The sequence below is a fragment of the Lepidothrix coronata genome, unplaced genomic scaffold, assembly GCF_001604755.1.
Source record: "Lepidothrix coronata isolate B3197 unplaced genomic scaffold, Lepidothrix_coronata-1.0 Scaffold32, whole genome shotgun sequence".
In the NCBI taxonomy this organism is placed as follows: domain Eukaryota; kingdom Metazoa; phylum Chordata; class Aves; order Passeriformes; family Pipridae; genus Lepidothrix; species Lepidothrix coronata.
In genome coordinates, this window is record NW_016690212.1 from 5428512 (window position 1) to 5451902 (window position 23391).

The 23391-nt window shown below is 42.0% G+C and overlaps 1 protein-coding gene across 4 annotated transcripts in view; it reads right to left on the reverse strand.

Moving 5' to 3' along the window:
* The window catches only part of LHFPL3 (lipoma HMGIC fusion partner-like 3), a 244761-nt gene that overhangs the window by 27190 nt on the left and 194180 nt on the right, over window positions 1–23391 (reverse strand). The window contains exons 3-4 of one of the 4 annotated variants that reach the window (XM_017811607.1): window positions 9222–9269; window positions 8459–8543 (exon numbers count right to left, since the gene is read on the reverse strand). The exons of 1 other annotated variant lie outside the window; for it this stretch is intronic. In XM_017811607.1, the coding sequence (XP_017667096.1) occupies window positions 9253–9269 (17 nt within the window). In that variant the 3' untranslated portion in view covers window positions 8459–8543; window positions 9222–9252. Of the gene's footprint in view, window positions 1–8458; window positions 8544–9221; window positions 9270–23391 lie in introns of those variants that run through there. 2 more of the 4 variants (XM_017811604.1, XM_017811605.1) reach the window with 2 other exon arrangements.

The following is a 23391-nucleotide window of genomic DNA, read 5'->3' on the forward strand; positions in this document are numbered from 1 at the left end:
TCAGACAGTGTTTAAAAACATATTTGGCTGAGTTTGCTGTTCCTGAAAAGAGGCTGGAATAAATCTTCAGGATGCTCTAATTAGAAAACCAGTAGCTAAACCAACAGGCAGGAAGAGGAAACTGTCACAGTCTGCACATCACTGGGACGAAGTATACTCAGTGAACTTGGATGATTTTTGTGTTTAATTTTATACCTGGGAAGTGACATTAGTGCTATTTACTGCACTAATGTGAATCCCCAGGCCAGCAGTGGCAAGCTGCTACCTGGTTCATAGGTTTTTCAAGGGAGTCTGAGTGTTACCTGTGCTTTCTCTCACAGGGTCTATAAATACTGCCTGTCGTCTTTCATATAACATGCTCGTGAAAGGTTATGTGTAGCAGACAGTTTTTGTAGGACTCAGTAAACTTTACCACTGTCAGTGACAGAGTTCCCTTTAAAGCTTATGAAAAGCCTCTAGACCAAGATCCTGGAGTAACATTTATTATTAGGGGCATGTAAACTACAAATTAATTAAATTCTAATCATGTGAATAGAGCATCATAATATTTTATACAAGTTATAATTAATTAGACATAAAATTTACAAGCAATGCAGTTAAGTTATGACTTGTGCATATTTTCTATCATAATTGAAAACCTAATACAAATGACTTGACAATCTTTGCTGCAGGATATAATGTCCATCATGGGTGACTTTGGCAAAATGGATTTAGCCCTTTCAAACCCTGTAATTTTGGATGCAATTTTTGTAGCATCTTCATCTTAAAAAAAAAAAAAAAAAAAAAGCCCAAATATCCACACTCTAAAACCTTAACCTTCTAAGTCTGGTGCAGAGCACTCAAAATTGCCAGCCACCTAAAAGCACTCTGGGTTACAGACTTGAATGAATTACTATTGTATATGCTTTCTTAAATCATCAGTACTCTTTTCTTTCTTGTTTATTAACTTTGATATGCAATTGACAAGTCTGTCACTCTACAATGATCTATTTAATCACAACTAATTCTTGTTATTTAGAAATCTTTGTTGCATCTCTGATCTTTCTAATCTGTTATGAATGTTCTCTTTAAGGAATCTGAAAATGGATGTATTAATTACAAACTACTTTAGAGGAGGCTGCTGTCAGGCAAATAATTTTTTGTAAATCAGAGAGCTGAAATAGCTGCTTGGATACGGTAAATATTTTTATTTACCAGCTCAAGTACCACACACAAGTAAGAAGTGAATGAATGTCCTCTGGATGGTGGGTAGTATGCTAAACTTTGCTCAAGAGGGTCTACTGAGATAGTATCATGTGGTCATAGTGTCATTTTCCTTTATTTTTCCCCTGGGAAAGAAAAAAAATAAAATCTGGACATAGACATCCCCAGACACTTTCCCTATCCAAACCTCATTCATGGATTTCTTTTCACTTTCCAAAGGGAACTCAATATAATTTTAATGTAATGCCAGGCCGTTTATAGGCATTTAAAATACTCTCCATTTCTAATAACTTAGAATGGAGACAGGAAGCATGCAGCAGCTGCATCTCCTCCCCAAAAAGCATATTCTGAATTCAGGATGGTCCCCTGCTACAAAAACAAATGGCAGAAGAAGACTGACTCTGGTTTACCTTGAGGTAAATTCAAGCAAGGCTAACTTGGGCAGGATCATGGCATTGATTCCTCCTCTAGCTCTCCAGCTGCCCATACTTTGTCTCTGCAGAGGACTGTAAGAGAGCTACTGCATGTGTCCCACTGAAGGCAACACCTCAAAACCAGAAGCAGGAGTAGCAGGTGGGAGGTCAAAGGATGACTTGAAAATGGCACAGGAAAGATTGATTTCCTGAAAATGTCTTGAACCTATGGAAAACCTGAAAACTGGTATGATTTGAAATTTGCTTTGGTGGTACTCTGGGAGGAGGTTTTGTTTTGCAGGAGGACTGGGATGGGAAAAGGAGGCACTATGAAGAGGAAACGTAAATGAGTCATCTCGGAGGAAAGGAGGAGATAAGCAGGAAAAGCCATAGAGGTGGTTTTATGGAAATTTTTGAAAGGTTGGACCACAAACTTGACGAAGATGATGAAGATGAAATGAGTTACTGTGGTTTGCTAAGGAATTGAAGCAAGGAATTGATCTTAGTTGTGACATTTTGAGGGAAGACAAGGTGAGCATCAAGAAGGCCAGAACAGAGAAGGTCATGGAAACCGAGGATGAAGCTATCAGGGCTTTACGGTGGGAACAAATAGTAATAGATAATTTTGTAGGATGTTCTTGAGGGAATGTTAGCAAGATTAAATGACAGCATCAGCCTGGAGAGAAAAGGGAAGATGGTGATAATGTTGAAAACAGCACTGAGGGTGTGTGCTGCTAGGATGCAGAAGCTAATAGGTTTACCAGCTACAATCAAGCAGGGCTAGGCATGTGAGATAAGACAAGGGGCTCAGTTTTAGCTACAGCCTGAACAGCAAAGTTGGACCAGATGACCCACTGTGGTCCCTCCCAACCTTACCCATTCTGTGATTCTGTGATTTTGATATTTAACTCAGTACAGCCCCCCATATACACGTACTCTTAGAATCACAGAATCATTAAGAATCATTAAGGTTTGAAAAGATCTCTAAGATCATTGACTCCAACCATTAACCCATTAATCTGGCTCTGTTCAGAGAAGTTGCCTGGGCAGCATTTGAGAATTTTATATATTTTCTCCAAAAGTTTAGCAGGATGGAGGTGTACAGGCACAGAACCACCCACTGTGTGATCCATGTTCGCTTGGTCCAATCTGTATCACACCCTGATCCCATGAGTGTGTGCCTGGGATGTCTCAGACCCAGAGGTCGCAGTGCCTATGATCGTGTCAGTATCCAGGGTAATCACCCCTTTCTCTATGTCCTAACCAAGTGTCCCACATATCTGGGCAGAAGCAAGCTTTACAAACTGAAGGGATTATGTGCTGGATATTGCACATACCATGGATTGTACATATCCATGCACATCTGATCTCAACAAGAGACTATCTGACCCACTGTTTTTTGGGTGGCTTGGTGTGCCATGTCCTTGAGGCAGGCCCCTAAAGTCTTTCCTACAAGGATTATATGATCTTCAGCTAGAGGTGAGCATGCTTTCCATAGAGATGCGCTATTGATAGGAGGATATAATGCCTTAGATGAAATCATTACTCATCCTTCCAGTAAGCTCTGTCCTGATTTAGTAACATATTCCATTTGCAGATCATATTGTCTATGCTGAGTCTGCTTTACAACAGGAGTGCAAACAAATTAAACAAAGTTTTGATACGCCTTTACCAAAGATCTGTCCCTAGTGTCCTTTGATTTACTTCTTGAGATCTCCTCTGGCATGAACTAGATGGAGGCATATTTTTCTCCCCCTCAAAGCTGATCTGAGCTCAACACCTGTGAGATTATATGAGCTCTGCCTTTGGAGCTGGCTTCAGACATCCTGGAGAATGACTGCCCTCCCCTTGGTACGTAACAGACTGAAGATAGCTGTATGTCTTCATTTCAGTGAAATTGCTTTTTTCTGCACTTCTTTGGCACCCAGATAGTGGTGCTCTGTGTGTCCCAAGTCAGTACCAAAATGAAAAAAACCCCTGCTGCCTTTTTTTGCTGGCTAACGAAGGGAGTTGCAAAGGTACATGCTGTCCTGGCCTTTAACCACTCTTCCCTCTCTAGTGAGGACCAAAATTAATGACAGATCAGATTTGTCAGCAGGGGAATATTCTTGCATTTTGCAATGTTTGTAATTGCGTCACAGAGGTTAGAGATGGGACTGACCTGTTAATTACCCTTTACACTACTTCAACTCTGTTGAAGATGGTTTTCTACAGCAAGAGGTATATATTTCAGTGCACATTTTGATATGAAACAGAAATCTGTAATAAGAAAAAGCTGGCTCCATGGACACCAGTACGGAGTCTTTATTGTCTGTAGCCTGAATTTCAGAGGATCATTTTCTGCTGAAAATGCTGTCATTAAGAAGATGAGTGCTTGAGGTCTCATGGTGCTATCATGATTGTCAATAGGACTACGAAAGGGAATATATCTTACGAAATAATGAAATGTTCTTACAGATGACTGTGTTGAATGACTGGAAAATCCAAAATAGCTGTTCATCAGGAAGATGGGTAAAGCAATGTGTGCAAGAGCATCAGACTGCTCTAGCTCAACTCATGTATAATAACTTGCCAGGTTAATATATTGCCAGGTTGTGAGAGGCTACTGGCCTGTCTAGGTTTGTGCCTGGTAAATTCCTTGTGTAGTCTGAATGCAAAAAAGGGATATCACATGCTGCCGCTACAAAGGAAGCCAACATTATACAGCAAATCCAACCCTTAAGACAGTGGATAATTTCTGATCCTTTGTCTATGTTTGATGAGCAGTTCAGCTCTGGTTTCCAAGCACTGTGGTTCCCATAGGACTGACAGCATCCACCTAACACAGGAGTCCCTGTGGTATGGCAGGCTTTGGGGTTGCAGACCCCAGCACAAGCCCAGCCATCCTCTGCTCCATAGTGAGTATAGGAGAGGGACCCTGCTCTTGTCTATGAAGAAGATCTTTGTCCTGCTTCAGATCTTCCTGGTCTGTCCAGTGTCTGTTGGCTGTAGGAAAATGTTGGCATTTTGGGGACACATGATGCAGAAAGGCTGGTCAGAAGTTTTAATTCTAATGAAGGATTAAAACTGCACTCTGTTGAAGGAAGGAAAGGTCTGCTGAGCTTTGCAATGTCTCTGATAAAGACCCTGCAATTTTCACAGATCAGGAAGTTGGATAGTCTTTGGGCAAGAGAGACACTGGTATTACACTGGGCAGATTTCGCTTTCCCAGCTGTCCCATGGGCTTTCAGGAGCAAGTTGGTCTGTGGCTGTCAGCCAGAAAAGCACTTAGATAGGAACACACCTCTCAGTCCATGGATCATCCTGCTGAATTTGTTAGGGCCCCTTATGCACTTCCAGGAAACAATGTGCTTTGTTGGGCTCAGTCCAGTGTCTCTCTCAAGTCCCCATTTGCGTAAAGCTCTTTCACATCCCTTGAAGCCATATTAATGTTCTGGATGGGGCAGGGACTGCACTCCTTGCTTGAGTCATGAACACGCTTTCAAGAATGAATGAGTAGAGTATGTTTCTGCTGAAAATTAAAAAGCACCATTCTTTTGGGTTGTGAGAAACATGAGCATCGGGGAAAGGAGAGCTGTGCCTACACACTAGTCCAGTGCTAAACATATATACTCTTGATTACTCCCTGAGTAATCTGACTTTGAGATCAAAGTTGGCAATACTGGAGAGGATCAGCACGTGGCTGAAAACAGTAGATGGGTGCAGAGGAAGATGTGGTGTGCACCCTTTTTTTGATGGATGGTTCCCAGAGCCCCAGTGGTGGCACTGCAACAGCAGCATGAGTGAGGGATGGGTCAAGTGGAAATGTCAGGACAGAAGATCTTGTGGAGATGACAGAGGCTAGCATAAGTATCTATCACCTAAAGACAGCCAGGGATTAGGAAATGAGACAAGAAATGTCCTGATGGGGGCATGGCTAGCTCCGTGGTGCAGATAATACCTAAACACAGGGAACAGAGGAAACCCAGCAGTAGGCATGTGAGCCAGACAGTGACCATTTCAGAGCACACTGACTTTTGCTTAATGCTGCTGTGGGGCAGATGAAGCAGCAAGACAGTAGCTGTGTGGACATATTCAAGGCCACCCAGCATCACTATGAGGAGCGAGGTGCCTGCCTGGGAAGCACAGAGGGTGTCATGGTAAATCCAAAGGCACATGTTCCTGTTACTGAAGGACTTCAGAGAGAAACCACCAGGACAAGAAACCAGTCTGCTAATCTGACATGGTCAGAGACCATGTGACTGAAGGTTGAATGAAATTACAGGAGACCATTTGGATCAATGATGGCGTTCTGTGAATAATTTTCTGAAGGATTTAACTTTCACATGAGTAATAAAACTGCGCTGTAGGTCATTAGAAAAACTATTCCCATCATTTGCTCATAATGACGTAACTGGAGGAAGTAACTGTGTCACAGGATTTCATGAAGGATGGATGCTCTGAGGCTCTAAGAGGAAGGCAAATGAGACAACAGGGTCTGCAGAGGAACACATGAGAGCATGGTCTAGTGGGCCACAATGTCTGGCTCTGTGGGCACTGCTGGAGTTGACTAAGTATGTAAATTGGCCTGTTGTTACACTAACAGGCAGAGGCAGTGTGCAGTGGACTTGCACCCTTGCGTGCATGTGTGTCAAGAGGGAGACGACATTTAACAGTCTGCAGTAGTTCTTCAGGTCTGTCCTCTCTTACTGGCAAATTTGTGTCCTGGTGGCAGCCACTTAGACATGCATGCAATTTAGAACTGTGATTAAATTTTTTGGTTGAGGCTTTTAACATCATTTAAAATAACAGAATCATACAAAAACACACAGGAGGGAACGTCAGGAGGTCATGCAGACCACTCTTTGTCCCAAGGTAGGCTAATTGCACCAGAGTCACTTATGATGTTGCTAAATAATATATCCCTAAGGCTTTCCAACACTGGAAGGTCACAGTATCCTCAGGGAATTGTTTTCTCTGTTTTACTCTCCCACTGCTGAAAAGGTGGTGGGAATTTTGTTCATCATATCTGATTTGAATATTTCTTTCTGGAATTTAAAACATGGTTGCAGGTGCTATTATCCACATATAGGCACTGAAAACAAAACACTCTCATTTATGGACTGCTCCCTCACACTTACAAAAAAAAGATAACTGAGTTGGAGACGGAGACATCCTTGCCATAGAAGAAAATCAGTGGGGAAACCAAGCTTCTTCCAGCAGCACTGTACTGACACAGAAACCAGAGATGGCTGAGTAAGGAGATCAGCATGAAACACCCAGATTATACAAATGAATAGGCTGAAACGTTGCAGGATTTAGCAGCTCTTTGCCAGATATGGGTGTCTGAGGGACAGCTTGCATTAAACCTGTAATGGGGGTCAGAAAACCGAGAGGAGGGACGTGACAATCAGGGGGATTAGCCCAATTCAGGGAATCTGAACTTTGGACTAAGAGTAGTTTAGGGGAAGAAAATGAGAGCAAAAATGCTTAATAGGGTGCTTTGGGAAGAGCATTTTACAAGAGCATTTTACTCATTTTACAAGACTCAAAGGCAAACTCAGGATCCTTAAGTGGTGTTAGAGACAGATCTGTGAGGTGTCTCCTACAAAAAATGGTCTGTGGGACATCTATTATGTACAACAACTGTGGGTATATGTTGGCCATTGTTTGTTTTGCTGTGCAGGATGAGGGAAGATGGATCTTCTGGCAGCAAGGGGAGGAGGTGTATGGTTGTGGAGTGGCCCAGCTCTGCATATGTCATGGCTCCAGTATTCCCAAAGAGGCACTTTCCTTGGGGAGTGAAGGGGCCAAGCTGAAGCGGGAGCATGATGACTTTTTGGCAGATGGGAACAGAGATGTACAGTGCTCCTGCCTTGGTGCCGTGGTTGAGTCTCAGAGGCTCTGACTGCTAGCAGGAACTCACTGAGGAGAAGGAGGCAGGGAAATCACAAACCCATCCAGTCTCTTTCTTTTCTGCAACCCATCCCCAGCACTAACCATATTTGAAAATACAGCTTCCAGGCTTCTTTTACAATGGTTTCAAATAACAATCTTAGCTCTAGAGAGAATTATTTTGCCAGTTCTATTTTCCCCTGGCTTTGAGTTTGCCATTGATGTTAATTAGGACTTCCTGAGCCTCGTTAGCCTGGCGTTTTCCTTTGCTACTGAGAACAGCGAAGGTGACCTTGCTCGCTAGGTGGATTTTCTCAGCTCTGACAGTCTAATCATTAATGTCTTGGGAACAGAGGCAGGGATCTTACACGGGGAAACTTGAGAAGAGCTATAAAAACATCATGTAGACAGCTGTCAGTGTCAGCTGGCACAGCTCCAATAATTCAAAAGTAGAGATGTTTCTGATAAATCATCGTATTCTCACACAAGATATGCTATTTAGCACATATTTTTGTTGTATAATAAGAAAATACAACAAATACGTACATGTGTAAGCTCAGTTGCAAGTGGTTGAACTGGGTATACTGAGACTAATAATCAGCAATTGATAATCTCCATTTTATTATCCAGAAAAGTGGAACAGTGACCAGCACACATGCATTGATATATGGTGATCTGGTTTCGAATGATGGCTTACAGCATAGTTTAAGTTATTTTAGTGGCTTCACTCTAATCTCCACCTGTACAGTCATGAAATTGTAGGATCATTGACAACTGTAAGTAGGAAGGGACTTCTGGAGGTCATGTATTCCAATTCCCTTCTCAAAGAAGGTTCAACCAGAGCAGGTTGCTCAGGGTCACGTCCAGTCAAGTTCTGAGTATCTCCAAGGATGGAGATGACACTGCCTTGCTGGGCAACCTGGTCAATAATTGACCAGCCTTATGACAAAAAAACCCCACCAGCACGCTTAAAATATGAGTGACAATCCTGGGAGAAGAGAAGGTAGGGAATAATTGAGTTCTGTCTCTCAACAACAGGCAGCACCAGAAGACCTGTGTGGATAAGTATGTTTCAAGCTGCTGTGATTGGTCTCACCTTCACAAGCTTTACATACACTAAGATTAAAAGAAGTATATAAACACAGGAAAACATAATATTTGCCTGAATCAAAAATAGTCTTTTTTTAACAGAGACTGTGAAAACAACATTTGTAATCTGACAACATTTGTAATTTGACAACAGAGGAGTCGTTACAAAGCGTTCACATTGCGAAGGCACAGATGCTGTAGCAGAGCCAGCTGCAATAGTACCAGCCTTGACTTCTGAAAAAGGCAAACTGGGAGCTGCTGCTTTCCACCAGCAAGCGCAGAAGGGTCGATTCTGTTCCTGACCCATTTGAATTGCACGCTTCGACATTTCTACCTCAGATTTCTAAACAACCATATCCAGTGGGGTCCTGATCCTAGCAGGTACTTCTGACGGTAACTCAAGAACGACAAACACAGCTTGCAGATTTGCCACTAGCAGCTGCCACAAGCCACTGAAAAAGGCGGAATTTTAAGGCTATACAAACCCAAAGCTGAGCTGGGAATATAAATGAAACACATGTTGCTGAACATGCTGCCTAACATCAGAAACACGAGACAACAGCAGAAAGCCATGCAATGTATTTTGGCAGAAGCGCGCAAACATTTCACAGCTTGTCCCCTGGATGCCATGCTCACACTTACGTTAGTCTGTGTCATACTACCTTAACTTGTTTTAAGCATTTCCATCATCTGTGAGGTAGGGAGGGAAAAACAGAATAGTTAAGGTATAATCAAATGAGATCTTGCACACCATAGTATAATTTGTAAACAATCTCATTATTGGCAGTAGTGTGAAGTGTGAATGGTTTCTGTCTCAGTTTATCCAGACAGGGAACTTCTGAAAGCCAGGTGAGTGATTCTATGGATTATTAAGGAGGTAAATGAAAAAAACAGAGAGAAATAGTGACAGAACATAAATGCACACATAAACAAGCGAAGAATTTTTGTGTCAGTAAGATGCATTTTTTTGCTGTCATGTCAGAATGAAAGCACCCAGTAACACCTTTTGATCAGTGGGCAATTTTAAACACTATGTTTATCTAGCTACTCAAAAAATATCTGAAAGAAGATGCAAAATTAAGAAACAAATACCTACAAATCATTACAATGAATTAGATCAAAGATAAAACTGTATCAGTTATCATCTCAGTATGTACAGATCTACAAAAGTCTTTCTGCTAGGGGGGAAATTGCAGTAATAAAATAAAAATTATAAATCTAGATCTTGTTGATATACTGCTCATAATTTTTGATTATACTTCCAAAATCATAGGTAGCATTTGAAAGACCCAGCCTACCAAATCCTTAGATACACAAACTTTCCTAATGGTTTATATGTTAAGGTTAGCCATACACTGTGCTTTTAATTACGTACCCACAGAAGACTGCTCCAGTGAGATCTTGTGCCCATGATGCCCTGAGAAAGCCCAGGGGAACTTAACAATACTTTGGATTTCAAAGTATCTTCAGTCATCTACTGCAATTTATTGTGAATTTACAGTACTATGTATAGTGCATAAACCTTTCACGTCTGATGAGGACAGATACTAAGTCATCCAGAAGCTGAAGGATTTTTATCAAGAAAAGAAGTGTACTTCTACATCTACACATTACACTACGGAACAGCTAAAAATCCATAACAAGGAAGGAGGAAACAAGATTACCTCCTGAGAAGGTGGCAGAGTAATCAATTGGCCTAAACTTCTGCTATTCAAGAGGAGCCTCAAAGGAGATGCTAAAATATATAGAATTTGAGGCACTATCTTAAAGCAGTAATTTCTTAACTAAGAGCACAGACCAATGGTTCCACTATCAGTTGAAAACTGTTCTGAAAAGAATTTAAGGACTTTAATGTGGATTTGAGATATAAATCACAAATAGTCAAAATATCATCAGAGTTGTATTTTCTAGCTGGGTCTAATGCAGAAGAGCTGCAAAAAACAGCAAAGAAATGAGAAATAGCTGGAAATATCTAAATGCATTGATTACATGATTGGCATGTCCCTGGTGAAAATAATCAATATATTAACTTTTCTGAAGAGTCACAGACGTTTGTGTATGTGTGTATATACTTTTTTTGGAAAAAGAATTTGTTTGATTTCTGTGTTTCTTGAGAGCTGTGATGTATACTGGTTTGTATACTCGTCCTGGAGTGGCTCCATTGGCTTCTCTCTTATTATTTCAGCAATGCAACATAGAACGGATAGAGGTGCTCAAAGATATGCACCCTGGATAAGTACTGAGATACAAAGCAAAGCAGCTGTCTCATTTATAATGCTGGAAAAAAAGCGACGTAAAATAGCTTATTAAACAAGTGATGGTGATTTCACTATACTGCTATTTTATTTTGATCCTTCTGCACTGTGAGAGCAAACGATCAGGAATTTGTAACGATGTAATCATTCTTGGCTCTCTGTCTCCCTCCGGCACATCCTGGTTAAGTTGAACTGATGCTGTTTTGTGCAAATTAGTTGGCAGTTGTTACAATTCAGGACTACACCGATTGGATACACTGGGGAAATACCCTAGGAAAACAGATTCCTTATTCAAGTGCTGACAAAGGCTCCCAAGCGCTCCATGCTCTGCCATTCATCAGACAGACAAGCTTTCCCCAGGATTGCCCAAAGATGTCCCTGCCTGTCCAGCCCTGCCGGACACATAGTCTGTGCCGCTGCCTCAGGACATGGGAATGCACAGTCCCTTCCCTAGGATGCCATGGAGAAGACTCAGGGGAGCTCGAGCACTTATTGCCTGTCCCATGGGCCTTGGTTTAGGCTCACCATCCCCATAGGGATGAAGACTTAGTTATCATCCAGTTAGCATAAAGCACATGTAAGTAGAGTCAATCTCATTGCTCAAGTGTCCTGGGGAATCTGCACACGTTTATTGTCCTGGGCAACATCTTCTCTCTGCAGGAGACACTCCTGCCACCCTCTTAATTAAGGGCTAATTTAAGCCATTTTTCTCCTCCATACTTAAGTGTTATGCAGCTGCAGTAGGAATAATTTCTGGCACTTCACTGGTTAATAAACAACATTTTCCTTTGGTTGGAGGTAAAACTCTTGTCCACCCTTGAGTTCCTTCTCGGCACCTTTCATTGAGAGATGTCCCTTTCACTGAGCTTTTCTTTCTGCATCAGCCTGGACTTCAAAATACACATATAATATAGGTTTCTAAGCAGGTTAAGTGTATATAGTACATGTCTGTCTCCTGAGCAAGTCCAGCCATGGGAATGACCCAGCACTTGTGGTGCCCTGGGAAGGCTGATCCCTAACCCCTTTTCTTCACTAAACTGTGATGATATGTGTGAGATACTGGCAGGTTTGTGGCTATCCGGGGATGTGCCCACATCCTTGTTTTTATAAGAACATTTCTGGAGTGAATTTCCCAGTTACTGTGCTTGTTCTATCTGCTAATGAGTAACTGTGGGGCCAAGCAGGAGCTCAGCTGGAATAACGTCCTTTCTCCATCATACCACTGGCATGGACATCCGGCTCCCAGCACAAGTTGTTTCATGCCACAGTGCTGCTCCTATTGCTAATGTAGACATTGCCTGATTGAATGCTGCTGACTTGATTGATTCTACTTAAATTAATATGATTGTATGAAAAAAGTTGATAGATCTGGCTCTAAGTGGCATTTATTCCACCATGCTATTTGGCATATAAATCAGATGTTTGGGGCAGTGGTAACCGTTTTGTTACCACTGTGAATTTAGGAAAAATCCATTAAAGTCAATAAAGAAAGTACATACTTACAGTGGAATAACTGATATTAGCACTTGACTGGTCTTATTTAGAGCAGCCTTGCTCTGGAGGTAGTTTAAAGAGATTCTTCTGTCTTTTGGGATCCTTGAAGTAATCAAGTTCATTATAATCCCTTTCTTCCAAAATATCATATGAATTATGCATTTGGTTACATAGTTGTAAATCTGCATATAGCTGTTTGTACCCAGTGATAAAATATTCTTTTAGCTTTTTTAATGGTTACAGTAAAATTCTCCATGATGTACATCACAAATAGTATTTTCAGCTAGAAATATTGATGACATCTTGCCTATGGCAATGAACAGGTTTTAATACAACAATAAAGCATGCCCCTTTTTCTTAATTAGTCTCCATTGATTAAACATGCAGATTATTTACAAAAAGCCTAACGCCATGGAAAGGAAGAATAATTAATGCAATGGCTGTATTCCCAGGATCACATGCAATTCATCTCCACTAAGCTAGTTGAGCCTCTATAATCTCAAGGCATTTATGAAATAATAAGGAGAAAGCTTTAGGTTAAGCATATTTAGTAGGAAAAGTATTTGTTTAATTTGTTTCTTATGATGAAATTCTCCTATTCTTGAGGGAAAATGAAAGCACTCAATGAGTTAAAGCCATAGACATCTTGCAGTAAGATGTAAGAAGCCTTGTCAGATCACTAATGGAAACAATCTTTATGATGCTGAGATTTTGTAACTTATAATTAAACTTCACAGTCCAGCCCCTGTAACCTGTATCATCCTCACATGCCCTGTTTTACACGTCACAGCAATTAGTGAAGCATACAGTACACATTTAGGTGAAGGCTTTCTGTGAGGAGCTGTGATGTAGTGACTCAGCAAGGCATCAGAAGGCATTTGCTTGCGCTAAGGCTTTGTACACCTCTGCGGGGGCTGGACCTGTCAGATTAATACAAGGGGCTATTTTTGTAACATCCAAAAAGTTTCTGCTGTACATCAAAGTGCACTAGCTGCTTATTTTAGATGACAGCAACTCTTACATTTGTCTTCAACAACACAGCCTTTAGCAATTTTTTGGTATGTACATCTCCAAAAAGAAACTTTCCTGTGAACCATTATGTAGAAGGAGGGCTTCCAAATTGAGATCATCAGAGACATTTTAATGTAGTGCTTCAAACACTCCAGTAAATTAACAGCCCATATACCAAAGGTAAGTAGCAGTCATGGCGACAGGCTACCTGGGTATTGGGGAGTACTCTGAGCATGTAATTTGGGACAACATGAACATCTGGATTCGTGCCCTGCTTTTCTGCTGAGCTGGGGTTTGGCCCCAGGCAGTGCCCAGAGCCTCCTGAGAGGCTGTGCTCTTCAGCTGATCTGGTCTTTTATTTACTGTGTTAATTTTTTCTCCCAGCAACAGAAATCTCACTTTCCTTCCTATACACTCAGTTGTTTCCATTCTTGAAACCAACCTGCCTGAAAGCTGCTGTTTTCCCTGCAGGCGCTGGCGCTGGATGGCATGAATGTGGCATGCACAGCCTGCCACAAGCAGAGGGGTTGTGCGTTACTTTTCCTTGGCTACTCTTAAATCTGCTTGTGGTGTTTGAGGAACTAATCTGAGCCCATGAGCTGAGCATTTTGCCCTGGCTTCTGTCTCTTTCCCTGTCCCTGAGCTAATGGGATCCTGACTACAAAAGTGCGAAGCAGTGGAAGATGCGAGGCCCCAGATGTGTCCCCAAGGTCAGAATCAAGAACTTCAAGCAAGTTCTAGAGAGAGAATGGAAATTGCCACTGAAGCCAGGTAACTTCTCCAAAAGTGTCATCAGTAGCACTTGGCTTTCACAATGTGCTCTTCAGTTGTGTACAACTCAGAAGGATATTGTCAAAGAGGTTGCTGTTACTAACTCTAATGGCACGGTGAAGTGACTTGGAAAAGGTGATACCAGAGCCAACAAAGGCACTGAAATTGGAGTGGGCTTTTCTGAGTCATGGGCTGACTCAGCTCTCCTTGCTCCTGTTGCTCCAATGCCACTGGTGCTGCTCCCCCTCCTTGTTTGCCCTTCTGTGGTCCCCTATCAGCTGCCCATCCCTGCTCACCAAAGCACTTACCAAAGTCCCTTAGTTGGCGTGTTCTCCCAGGTCTCACTTGGCAAAATGTAGCTACATCTGCACTTTTCTAAATGGGGATGTATTAATTGCATGCTTAAAAGCTTTGCTGGATGGAGATCTGCACTCAAGAGCCAGACCCACCTTCATTGCTGGAGCCTGCAAGGAGGAGGAGAAGACATTTCTCTCCTTTTCACATGCTGACTGGGAAAGGGGTGAGTAAGAGAAGCAGAGGGAACCCTGACTTGGTTTCTGCAGTGCACTGCTGTCAGCAAAGCACTGAGCAGGGAGGGTCTGAGCACCTGCCTAGATCCCAGAGCATCCCGGGAGGAGCCAATAACAAGGCTGAGCTGAGAAGTGTACTACATCTTAGTAGTTCTGTCATATTTTTTAATAAAAACATTTGGAGAAAAGGTTTCCCCATTGACTTCTGAAAAATAAACACCTGAAAACCAAACATTTTTTTTTTATGCTATTAATAGTAGTGGTAATATTAGTTTTATGCTATATTAATAATTACCCACATAAAACGCATTGTTGGGTTTTTAGTAGGAATTGGGTATTGGTAATAATAATACTTTCATCTGAGTAGCTCTTTTGTTTGCAAAACATGCCAGTGATGGTATCTAAGTGGCACAATGCAGAGGTGCTGGAACCTCTATTAACTAAGCTATTTAAAAGCACCATGTTGTGCCTGTTATTATAAGAACACAGCATTTAACACCCTGTTTAAAGGAAACACAGTTTCTTCCATCTTTTCCTGCATGAAGCTTATCTCCATTGTTTTCTCAGAGAGGCAACAAAGTTTGGACTTAATCTATTTAATCACACCTTCAATTTTCATCCCTTTATGTTATTATCATCAGTGCATGATTTTTAAAAGATCTGTTCATGAAGATATTTCACTCATCAAAAAGTTTGGTTTTGCTTCTTAGCAAAAGAAGTTTATATAGTAAACTTCCCTGTAGTATAGAAGACAAAAATTTCTTTGCTGAATCACTACAGTCATCAGGAATCTCAATACTTATCTCTATGGCAGTTGGGTGAGGTCTCTTCTAGTTTCTTTCCCTTTTAGGTTGCTGCTTTTGTTTTGGGTGTCCCTAGACTCTGAGTACAGCAGCATGAGCTGAGGGTTCTCACCATGGCAGCTGTAAGAATCATTGATTTTTTTTTTTTGGTTCAGCAGCAGAAACAGAAAAAAAAAAGATTTCTGTCAACCTTTTGAAATGAAATTAATTTCAGATCAACAAAATACACGATTTGAGGGACATAGTGTAAAAGTAGAGGAAAAAAAAGCCTGGCATCACAAAGTGGAAGAATAAAGTACAGCAGCTATTCTTCCCTGACCCGGTGTTCAAAGGAGATGTTCACTGAGGTCAAAAACACAGTCCGTTACAAGCAGAGATTGGAGTCAAAGCCCCTCTTTTACTAGAGATGTTCTCTAGCTCCAGCCAGAGGTCATCTGAAATAAGATGTTCTCCAGCTCTCCTGCTGTGACTATTTTATATTTCATTGCAACTGTACAAATGCTCAGCAGTTGAGCAGAGACACAGCACCCTCGGGTTGTAGCTTGGTGGCAATAGCCAGTGAAGCCATTCACACCAAACTAAATCATACTAAAAGAACAGATTTCAGAAACATTCCCCAAAATTTTCTTTCAATATGATGGATGAGCAGCAGTGATGGCTCCTCTCCCCTGGGCAAGGGAGGGCTAGAGCCACTATTGCTGAATTTGACCCAAATTCATCAAGAATTGTTATGACCCCAAACTACATTTTTAAATTATTAAAATAACTAAAAATGCTGTTTCTAAATGCTGTTCACCCCTTCTGAACATCAATCTGCACACTAAAAGCACACTTTTTGTGACAGCACATGCCTGTGAGCTCTGTCTGCACACGTAGGAGGGCTGCTGGTGAATCTTTGTGAATCCTTCAGTTCCACCAACATGGTGGTCAAGACAATGGCACAATTTCAGCTGACCCCCTTCCATTTCCTGGTCTCTCTGTCAACCAGCTCCAGCCTGTAGGATCTGCACATTGATGCTACTTCACTAATCTCACAGGTTTAGGATAGAAGTCCCAAGGCTGTATGTCAGCTCTCTCATACACATTATTATTTTTGTATCTAAATCTTCTTTAAATATTGGGCAGACTCTTTTCATAGCTGAGTAGTCATTTCAGTAAGTGTGGCAGTTGATTTACAGTTTGTACAGTGTACACTTTCTGTACTGAAGCATAAAATTGAAAAGCTTATGTCAAATTCATTCATACATGGACACGCTCAAGAACAAATTAATTTTAAAGCACTCAGAGGGTATATAATGTTTCTATGCCATGCTTTACAAATCTATAAAGTAATTTATAACATAAAGTCTACTTTAGAAGAGAGCTGCAGTAGAACAGATAACAGAGTGATTTCAATCTAAAATATCCCAGTGCTACACTCCCCCAGATATCTGCAATTCAGATCTGATAGGAACCATGAGTAATCACTTTCTAAAGCAAAATTATTATACAAGAAAAGGCTCTCAGTGCAATGTCCTCTTATGAAACCAGGCTATTCTAGGACGAATTAAGTTTTCTAACCATCAGTATGCAGCACACTATATAAGGGGTCAGATTTGGATCTCAAACTAGTACAAATCAGGAATCACAGTCATGCAGGATCAGGATAAACTCGTTTAGATGGATATTGGATAAATGCTGTGTGCAACTGTAATAATAGGGCCATTGTAATTAACTTCAAGAGCGTTTCCACACCATGAGAATAGATGTCTTCATGCTGACCTTACTGTTGTGGTCCTTCTCTTCTGGATGGCACGGCCCACAGAGGGTACGTCTGCACTGGGCGCGCCTTCCCTGTGCCATCCAAGCACAGGTTCCTTGAACATCCTTCCAGTGCTTTGTGTTTCAGAGGGCCACCAGCTTCTTTCTGCTTTCTACAGCAGGAGCTGGGAATTGCCAGCACTGCTTGGCACCAACCTCTTGCTGCACGGGACCAGGGGACCAAGAAACCAAGAGAGAAGCCAAGATCCTTCTCCACTTGCTGCAACATCATGCCTGTAAATTCCACCACACTGAGCACTTATTAGCAAATGTAGAAGGCAATCATCAGAAACATTCAGTGACAAGCAGTCACCAAAATTCAACCCTGGGGTGAGCAGCTACAGCTCCCCTGGAATTGCAGGCTAGCAGGAATGGTGCTGAGTCTAAGCTGGCTCTAGCCAGCTGGTGTCACAGCTACTCCTGCTACCTCCTGGCATCGTTGTGTCTACATTTTTTTCCAGGGGCATTCCTGCTCTCTCTGCAAGCAGCAATTTAATATATTAGCAGTACAAGGAGTAAAATATGCAGCAATGGCTGTGAATTGCTGCCATGCACCTCTTCCCACTATTCATCCCACTTGGCATGTATGTGGCACCTGGGTAGCTAACTCTGTAATTTGGACACAGGGAGTGTGTTCTCTCATCTCCTCAGGAGAAACAGAGACATATCAGAATTTAGAGTGACTTCTAAAAAGTGCATATTTCAAAGGTAAAATTGCAACATAAAGCATTCAGAGAAACTATAAACCAGGTACCACCTGTGTGCAGAAGCGGGAAGGAAAATAGAATTCCCTGTAACAGCCAGTGGTTGCAGACAAAAGGGTCTAACTCAAAGCAGCTGTTCCTAGTCCTCACATCAGAGGGAGGAAGCCCTAGTTGCAGTCCCCCCATGCAGTGAACTTTGAGATATTTATAAAAAGTGGAACAGCTTCCACAGTGCAGGGCAATAAAAGTCACCCCAGCAGAGCTGGGTAGGTAACCAGTCAGTACAGCACAGCCACAGCGACTTGGGAAGAAACCCTGGCTGTGGGGAGATGGGATCATCCTTCAACACAGACATGCAGGCCAGGGGTCCCCATGGGGCTGGGTGGATGATCACACAGGATGGAAGGGCCGAGCCTTACCCTTGTCTTCTGCTGAATGTTGGGACCAGGCTTCTCAAAAATAGCTAATGACATTGGGTGCATTAAACATCTCAGCATAGGAATTGGTTTTGTTGGACATTCTCTTTTTGAAGGTCAGTTCAAACTGGGTCCCCCAAAAGTCTTTTTGAAAAGGTCAGCCATTGCCAGTCTCCTATACTGCATTCCTTTCTCACAGCCTCACAGCTGCCACGTTGCTGACACATGTGGGGGAAGAAAAGTCCTTATTCCAGCAGGAAAGGCCAAAAGAGGAAGAACTATTAGTCTGAAATTCTGCAATAAAAGAGGAAGATTTCAAAGGATCCCAAAGAAAACTTGCATTCAGCTCAGTGGGAATGCCTTAGGTATAGACTTCACCTATTTCTTTGTAGAAAGCCAGTTAGTTCTTCAAACTTAACAACTGCTTTAAACAAAGGGACTCCTAAAATTTGCTTTATCATCAGAAGGCAATGGCTGACAGCCAGGAAGCACAAGAAGCAGTGGGGTGCTGGAGGAGCCCTCCCCAGCCTCATTACAGCTACTGCCCCACTGTCGTGGGGAGGCAGCTGTACCAAGTGTTCCCCTGCCTGCTCTGCTGTTTGCCGAGTGCTCTGCACGCTCCTGTTCGCAGTTGCTAATAAATACCTCCAGTGTTAATAATTTGCACTGGAATCTTCTGTGACTTCTTTCTGCCTCAGGTTGCACTATTTTCTTTAGAGTTTCAGCACAGCAGTTCAGCAGTTTTTGAGAACTTGTATCATTGCCTAAGGAGTTCCTGACTCCTTAGGAGAGGAGACAAAATTCATCAGCTTTCCTGTGGCTGTCACAGTAGTACTGAAATATTAAATAAATGGTATTTGGATCGAGTTTTTCTGGATTTTGATTGTGAAAATCAGTCATAAAAACCTTGACAATCAGATGTCAGTGTAGACCTATACCACCACTGCTGTCTGTGCAGAGCACTCTGGGACTCTTAGATTCACAAAGTGGTGATAGTGTGAAGACATGATGCTGCAGCATCAACCTTTTAGGGATCTCACCTTCCTCAAGTATTCATAAAGCAGGATATAGGTAGGCAGCTTGCAGCATGAGGGGAGACATGGGTTCCTAAGCTTGGGATCCAGGAAAGCCAATACAATGCAGAAAGGCCATCTGTGCTCGATGATAGAAAATGTAAAGGCCAGGATGCATTTGAAATGAAAGCCTGCTGAGCTCTGCATAAAACACTGAGGAAATGCTCAGCTTTTCCTGGTTAGTGGAGAGCTTCTTCTACTCAAGAGCTTTTCTGTGGACCCCTGCTGTTTCCTTCCCTTGTATTCCAGGAAGATAGTTATTTTTTCTCTTCCTTTCTACTGTATTAAATCTTTCCAGGTGGCTGTCAAGATGAAAAGTCTGCCAGGACTTCTCACAGCTCCCCTGGAGACCTCTGGAGGGCCAGGAGGGGAGAAAGCCTTGATCCCTGGCTGTGGGCCAGGAGGGGACAAAGCCTTGGTCCCTGGCTGTGGTACCTGTTCCTAGCCAAGGCTGCCTCCTTTGGCCATGTGCATCTTCAGATTTGCAGTGTGCTATCTAGGATTTAGGGTAGAAGGGAACGCTCCCTGGAAATTGCCAAGTCTTCTGTGCACACCTAAGTAAAAGTCTCCTATAGTTAGGTCCTCCCTCTGTGTGGGCAAGGGAATTATCGAGTAAATGGCTGTGTAAATGCCAGAAAAATGCTGATTAGCAAATTACATTTGTTTGTCTCTAACACTGTCATCACTTTCTCAGTGAATTGATGTGGAGGGGTTTCTCTCTTGAACTGGCTCTTTAATTGCTCTGCTAACGAGGCAGGTAGGGCGCCTGAGTAAATAAGCACTTGCAGAGTGCTGCGATTATGGCTGGAGATTGCCTCCAGCTGCCAAACTAACACAGTGAGAGTGAAGCCTGCAGCATAGACAAACATTTTGCTACTGCCCCAGATTTCAGATTAGCTTATATAAAATGTGGATTTATGCAATGTATATGCAATATAAAAGACTTTCTAAGGTGTTTGACTTGATATTGCAGGGTATAACACTGGCACTATGTAGGTTTAATAAAGCACATAGGAAGCAAATGAAGAAGTGCTTTTCCTGAGCACATTGGACAATAAATCATCATCATTAAACAGGAGTGTTCCTAGTAGGGTTGTATAGAGGTTTTCCTAGACCTAAAACGTATCAGCAGTGCAGATGCTACATTAGATCATGACTGATAAAATCTGTAGCTTGCACAAGAATCAATGTTATGTTTAAATGATGAAGAGAAGGCAGTTATATGAGACCTGTTGCTTGGTCAGACAAATTCACTGTTTTTATGTACAGCCAAATACAGAGTTAATCTCCACAGAAAAAGAAATAGCAGCTGCTCTAGTTAAGTACATTTTTTTCTCAAAAGGATTTAGAGGCCAAACAAGAGGCCAAAAGCTCAAGTCCTCTAATAACTGAGAAAGCTAATGAGACCTTGGCTGGCTAAACAGGGGATGCTGAGATGGGAGGCAGGAGCTGAGGCTGACAGTGCTTTCTGCAGTGTTAGCATCCACTGAGGATGCTGAAAAACTGTGAAAGAGGCAGAGAAGAACTGCAAAAGTGGGCCAAGGACTAGAGAAGGCACCTAATGGGGTGAGAGAGGTTTAAAAAGCACTGTCTGTCTAGCTTATAAAAAAGAAGATTGAGAAGTCTTGATTACAGTGAATAACTCTTCATGGAGAGAAATGAGCTCTTTAATCTGGTGCAAAAGGATGAATGGTTAAAAGCTGAAACCAGATATAAATGAAGTGGAAATTAGGCAAAACATGTTAATAATGAGGGTTGGAAACAAGCTGCTGAGTGAAGAAAAGGAGTCTGCAGTGCTTGATGAAGATGTCTCAATGTTTTTCCGAGTGACAATTTTCTTATATATATGCTATGTTTCAGTCCATGCCAATATGGGCACAACTGGGTGATTTAAAGAGTGGTGAAAAAATCTAGTTGTGTCTTCCAGCTTGAAGCTCTGGGACCCTGTATGAGCTGTCTGGAGGAGCATAGGGGTGTGCATGCCAGCTGGGAGTCTTGCAGGGTGAGGAGGACCCTGTTTACTCTTTCTCCCCTTCCGTCAGGATAATCATGCCAGGAACCAGCGCCGGCATTTAAGTCCTAAAAGCCTGGCTGTCTGTGTTTCCAAAATGCCTTGCAGCACAATGAACCCCTTGCTTGTCTGTTGAAACTGTTCAACAGTTCAGGGGGACAGCAGGGCATTGCAGTGGGGATCACGGTGGCTCCCAGCTGTTCCCAGCAGGGTGGGCAGCTCGAGGCACTGAGCCAGGCTGACACAACTCCAGGGGGTGCTGCCTTCCTCAGGGGGTTTATTCTAGAGAACAACCTGTGTTCTCATTCTGAGAGAGTTTTCTATCTGAAACTCAATATTTTTTCTTCACTGAAATACATATCCTCCCCCTGCTCTATCTCCCCATCTTCCAGAGTTAAACAATTATTTTTTCCCCAGTGGATCACCAACATCCTTCAAACACGTATTAGAGAACTTCACTCTCTCTTATGTGGTGAGCTCAGCTGTGCATGCTCTGTCTGTGTGTCAGTTCTGCAGCCTGGACTAGAAACGCTGTGCTGTGGCTCTGCCTTTGCATCCAGCAAATGGTTCCCAATATTATTAATTATAATATTCAGTCTGTGGTGGGATTGGACTCAACAGTGCTAAAAGGCTCAAAATAACGTGGGTATGATGTCACCTGTAGCAAAACAATAATCCCTACCTTCTTTGAAGCTGATTGTAGCTACTTTTTAGTCCTTTAAGTTGTCAGTCTTATGACAAGATGCTGGTAAAAATTAACTCCCACACTTGGCTTTGCAACAGGAAGGTGAGTGTGCTGTGGAACAATGTTTCAGGCTTTCATCAATTTATCTTTGGCAAAATGCATGTCTTCAGTGAGAGGAGATCTAGGCTGGGAAAAAAGCTGAGAATGCTGACACCCTATCATGATGCTTCTAGACTTTTTCAGGATGGAGAGTCCTTTACTCAGCATTTAAAGAAATTTTCAAAATCTCCATATGGTTACTATAGGAGAGAGAAAGTCTGAACAGTGATAGCAATGGTGGATCAGCCCTGGGAGAAGAAAGATGTGTGGACTGTGGTTGAACTTGCAGTGCCTTGCATTAAGCCAGATCGCATGTCCAGGACCCTTGAGGATTCAGTCCTTGGAGAGAGTAGCTTTCTTTCAGTTCATGAATGGTTCCCAAACAGTTATCTCCACTGACAAGCTGCAGATCATGGATGTTCAGCAGGCAATTGCCTGGTCTCATGATGATATAGTAAGAAGTCTAAGATCCTGCTCTCTTCTTAATCTGTGCTCCTTCCTCCAGGACCTCCATATAATTTTTTGCCATTACTTTCCAGGAAAAGCAGTTTCTGTAGCTGTTCTTGGGATGCAAGAGTTACATTCTTGAGTAATACCACTCAATAATGTGTGGTTAAGCGTAGTAATATTTCCTTCTTTTTTCTTTTTAAGAGGTAGAAAGAGGTAATAAACAGTAAAACTAATATGTCAGTGATGTGTTTTCAAAAGGATGGAGAATGAGTTATTTGACAGAAAACTGGAAGACTTGATTGCATTCTCTGTTGTGAGCATCTACAAGTTTGGCTGTAGTATAATCCATTGACTTTTTTACTATTTTCCTAATTAAGCAATCAGAAGTGAGGTGCAAATAAGACACAAAGTCCACATTTGCCGGCAATTAAAAGCATAGCATTCTGGCTGATAGAGATGAACATTTAAATCAGCTGATTCAGCTACTCTTAAACAAAACATTTTGTTTTTATTGCTAACTTGAGCAATAAAGAAATCAATAGAGACATCGGGATAAAATATTTGGAATTGCTAAAGACAAATGGAGAACTGGGAATTAATGACAATTACAAAAAAAATCCAAACCCAAATCCCAATGGTTTTCACAGAAAAGAGCCTTCTAGAGCAACCACTCCACAGTAAAGTAGAGGAAAGCAGAACTTATGAAGACA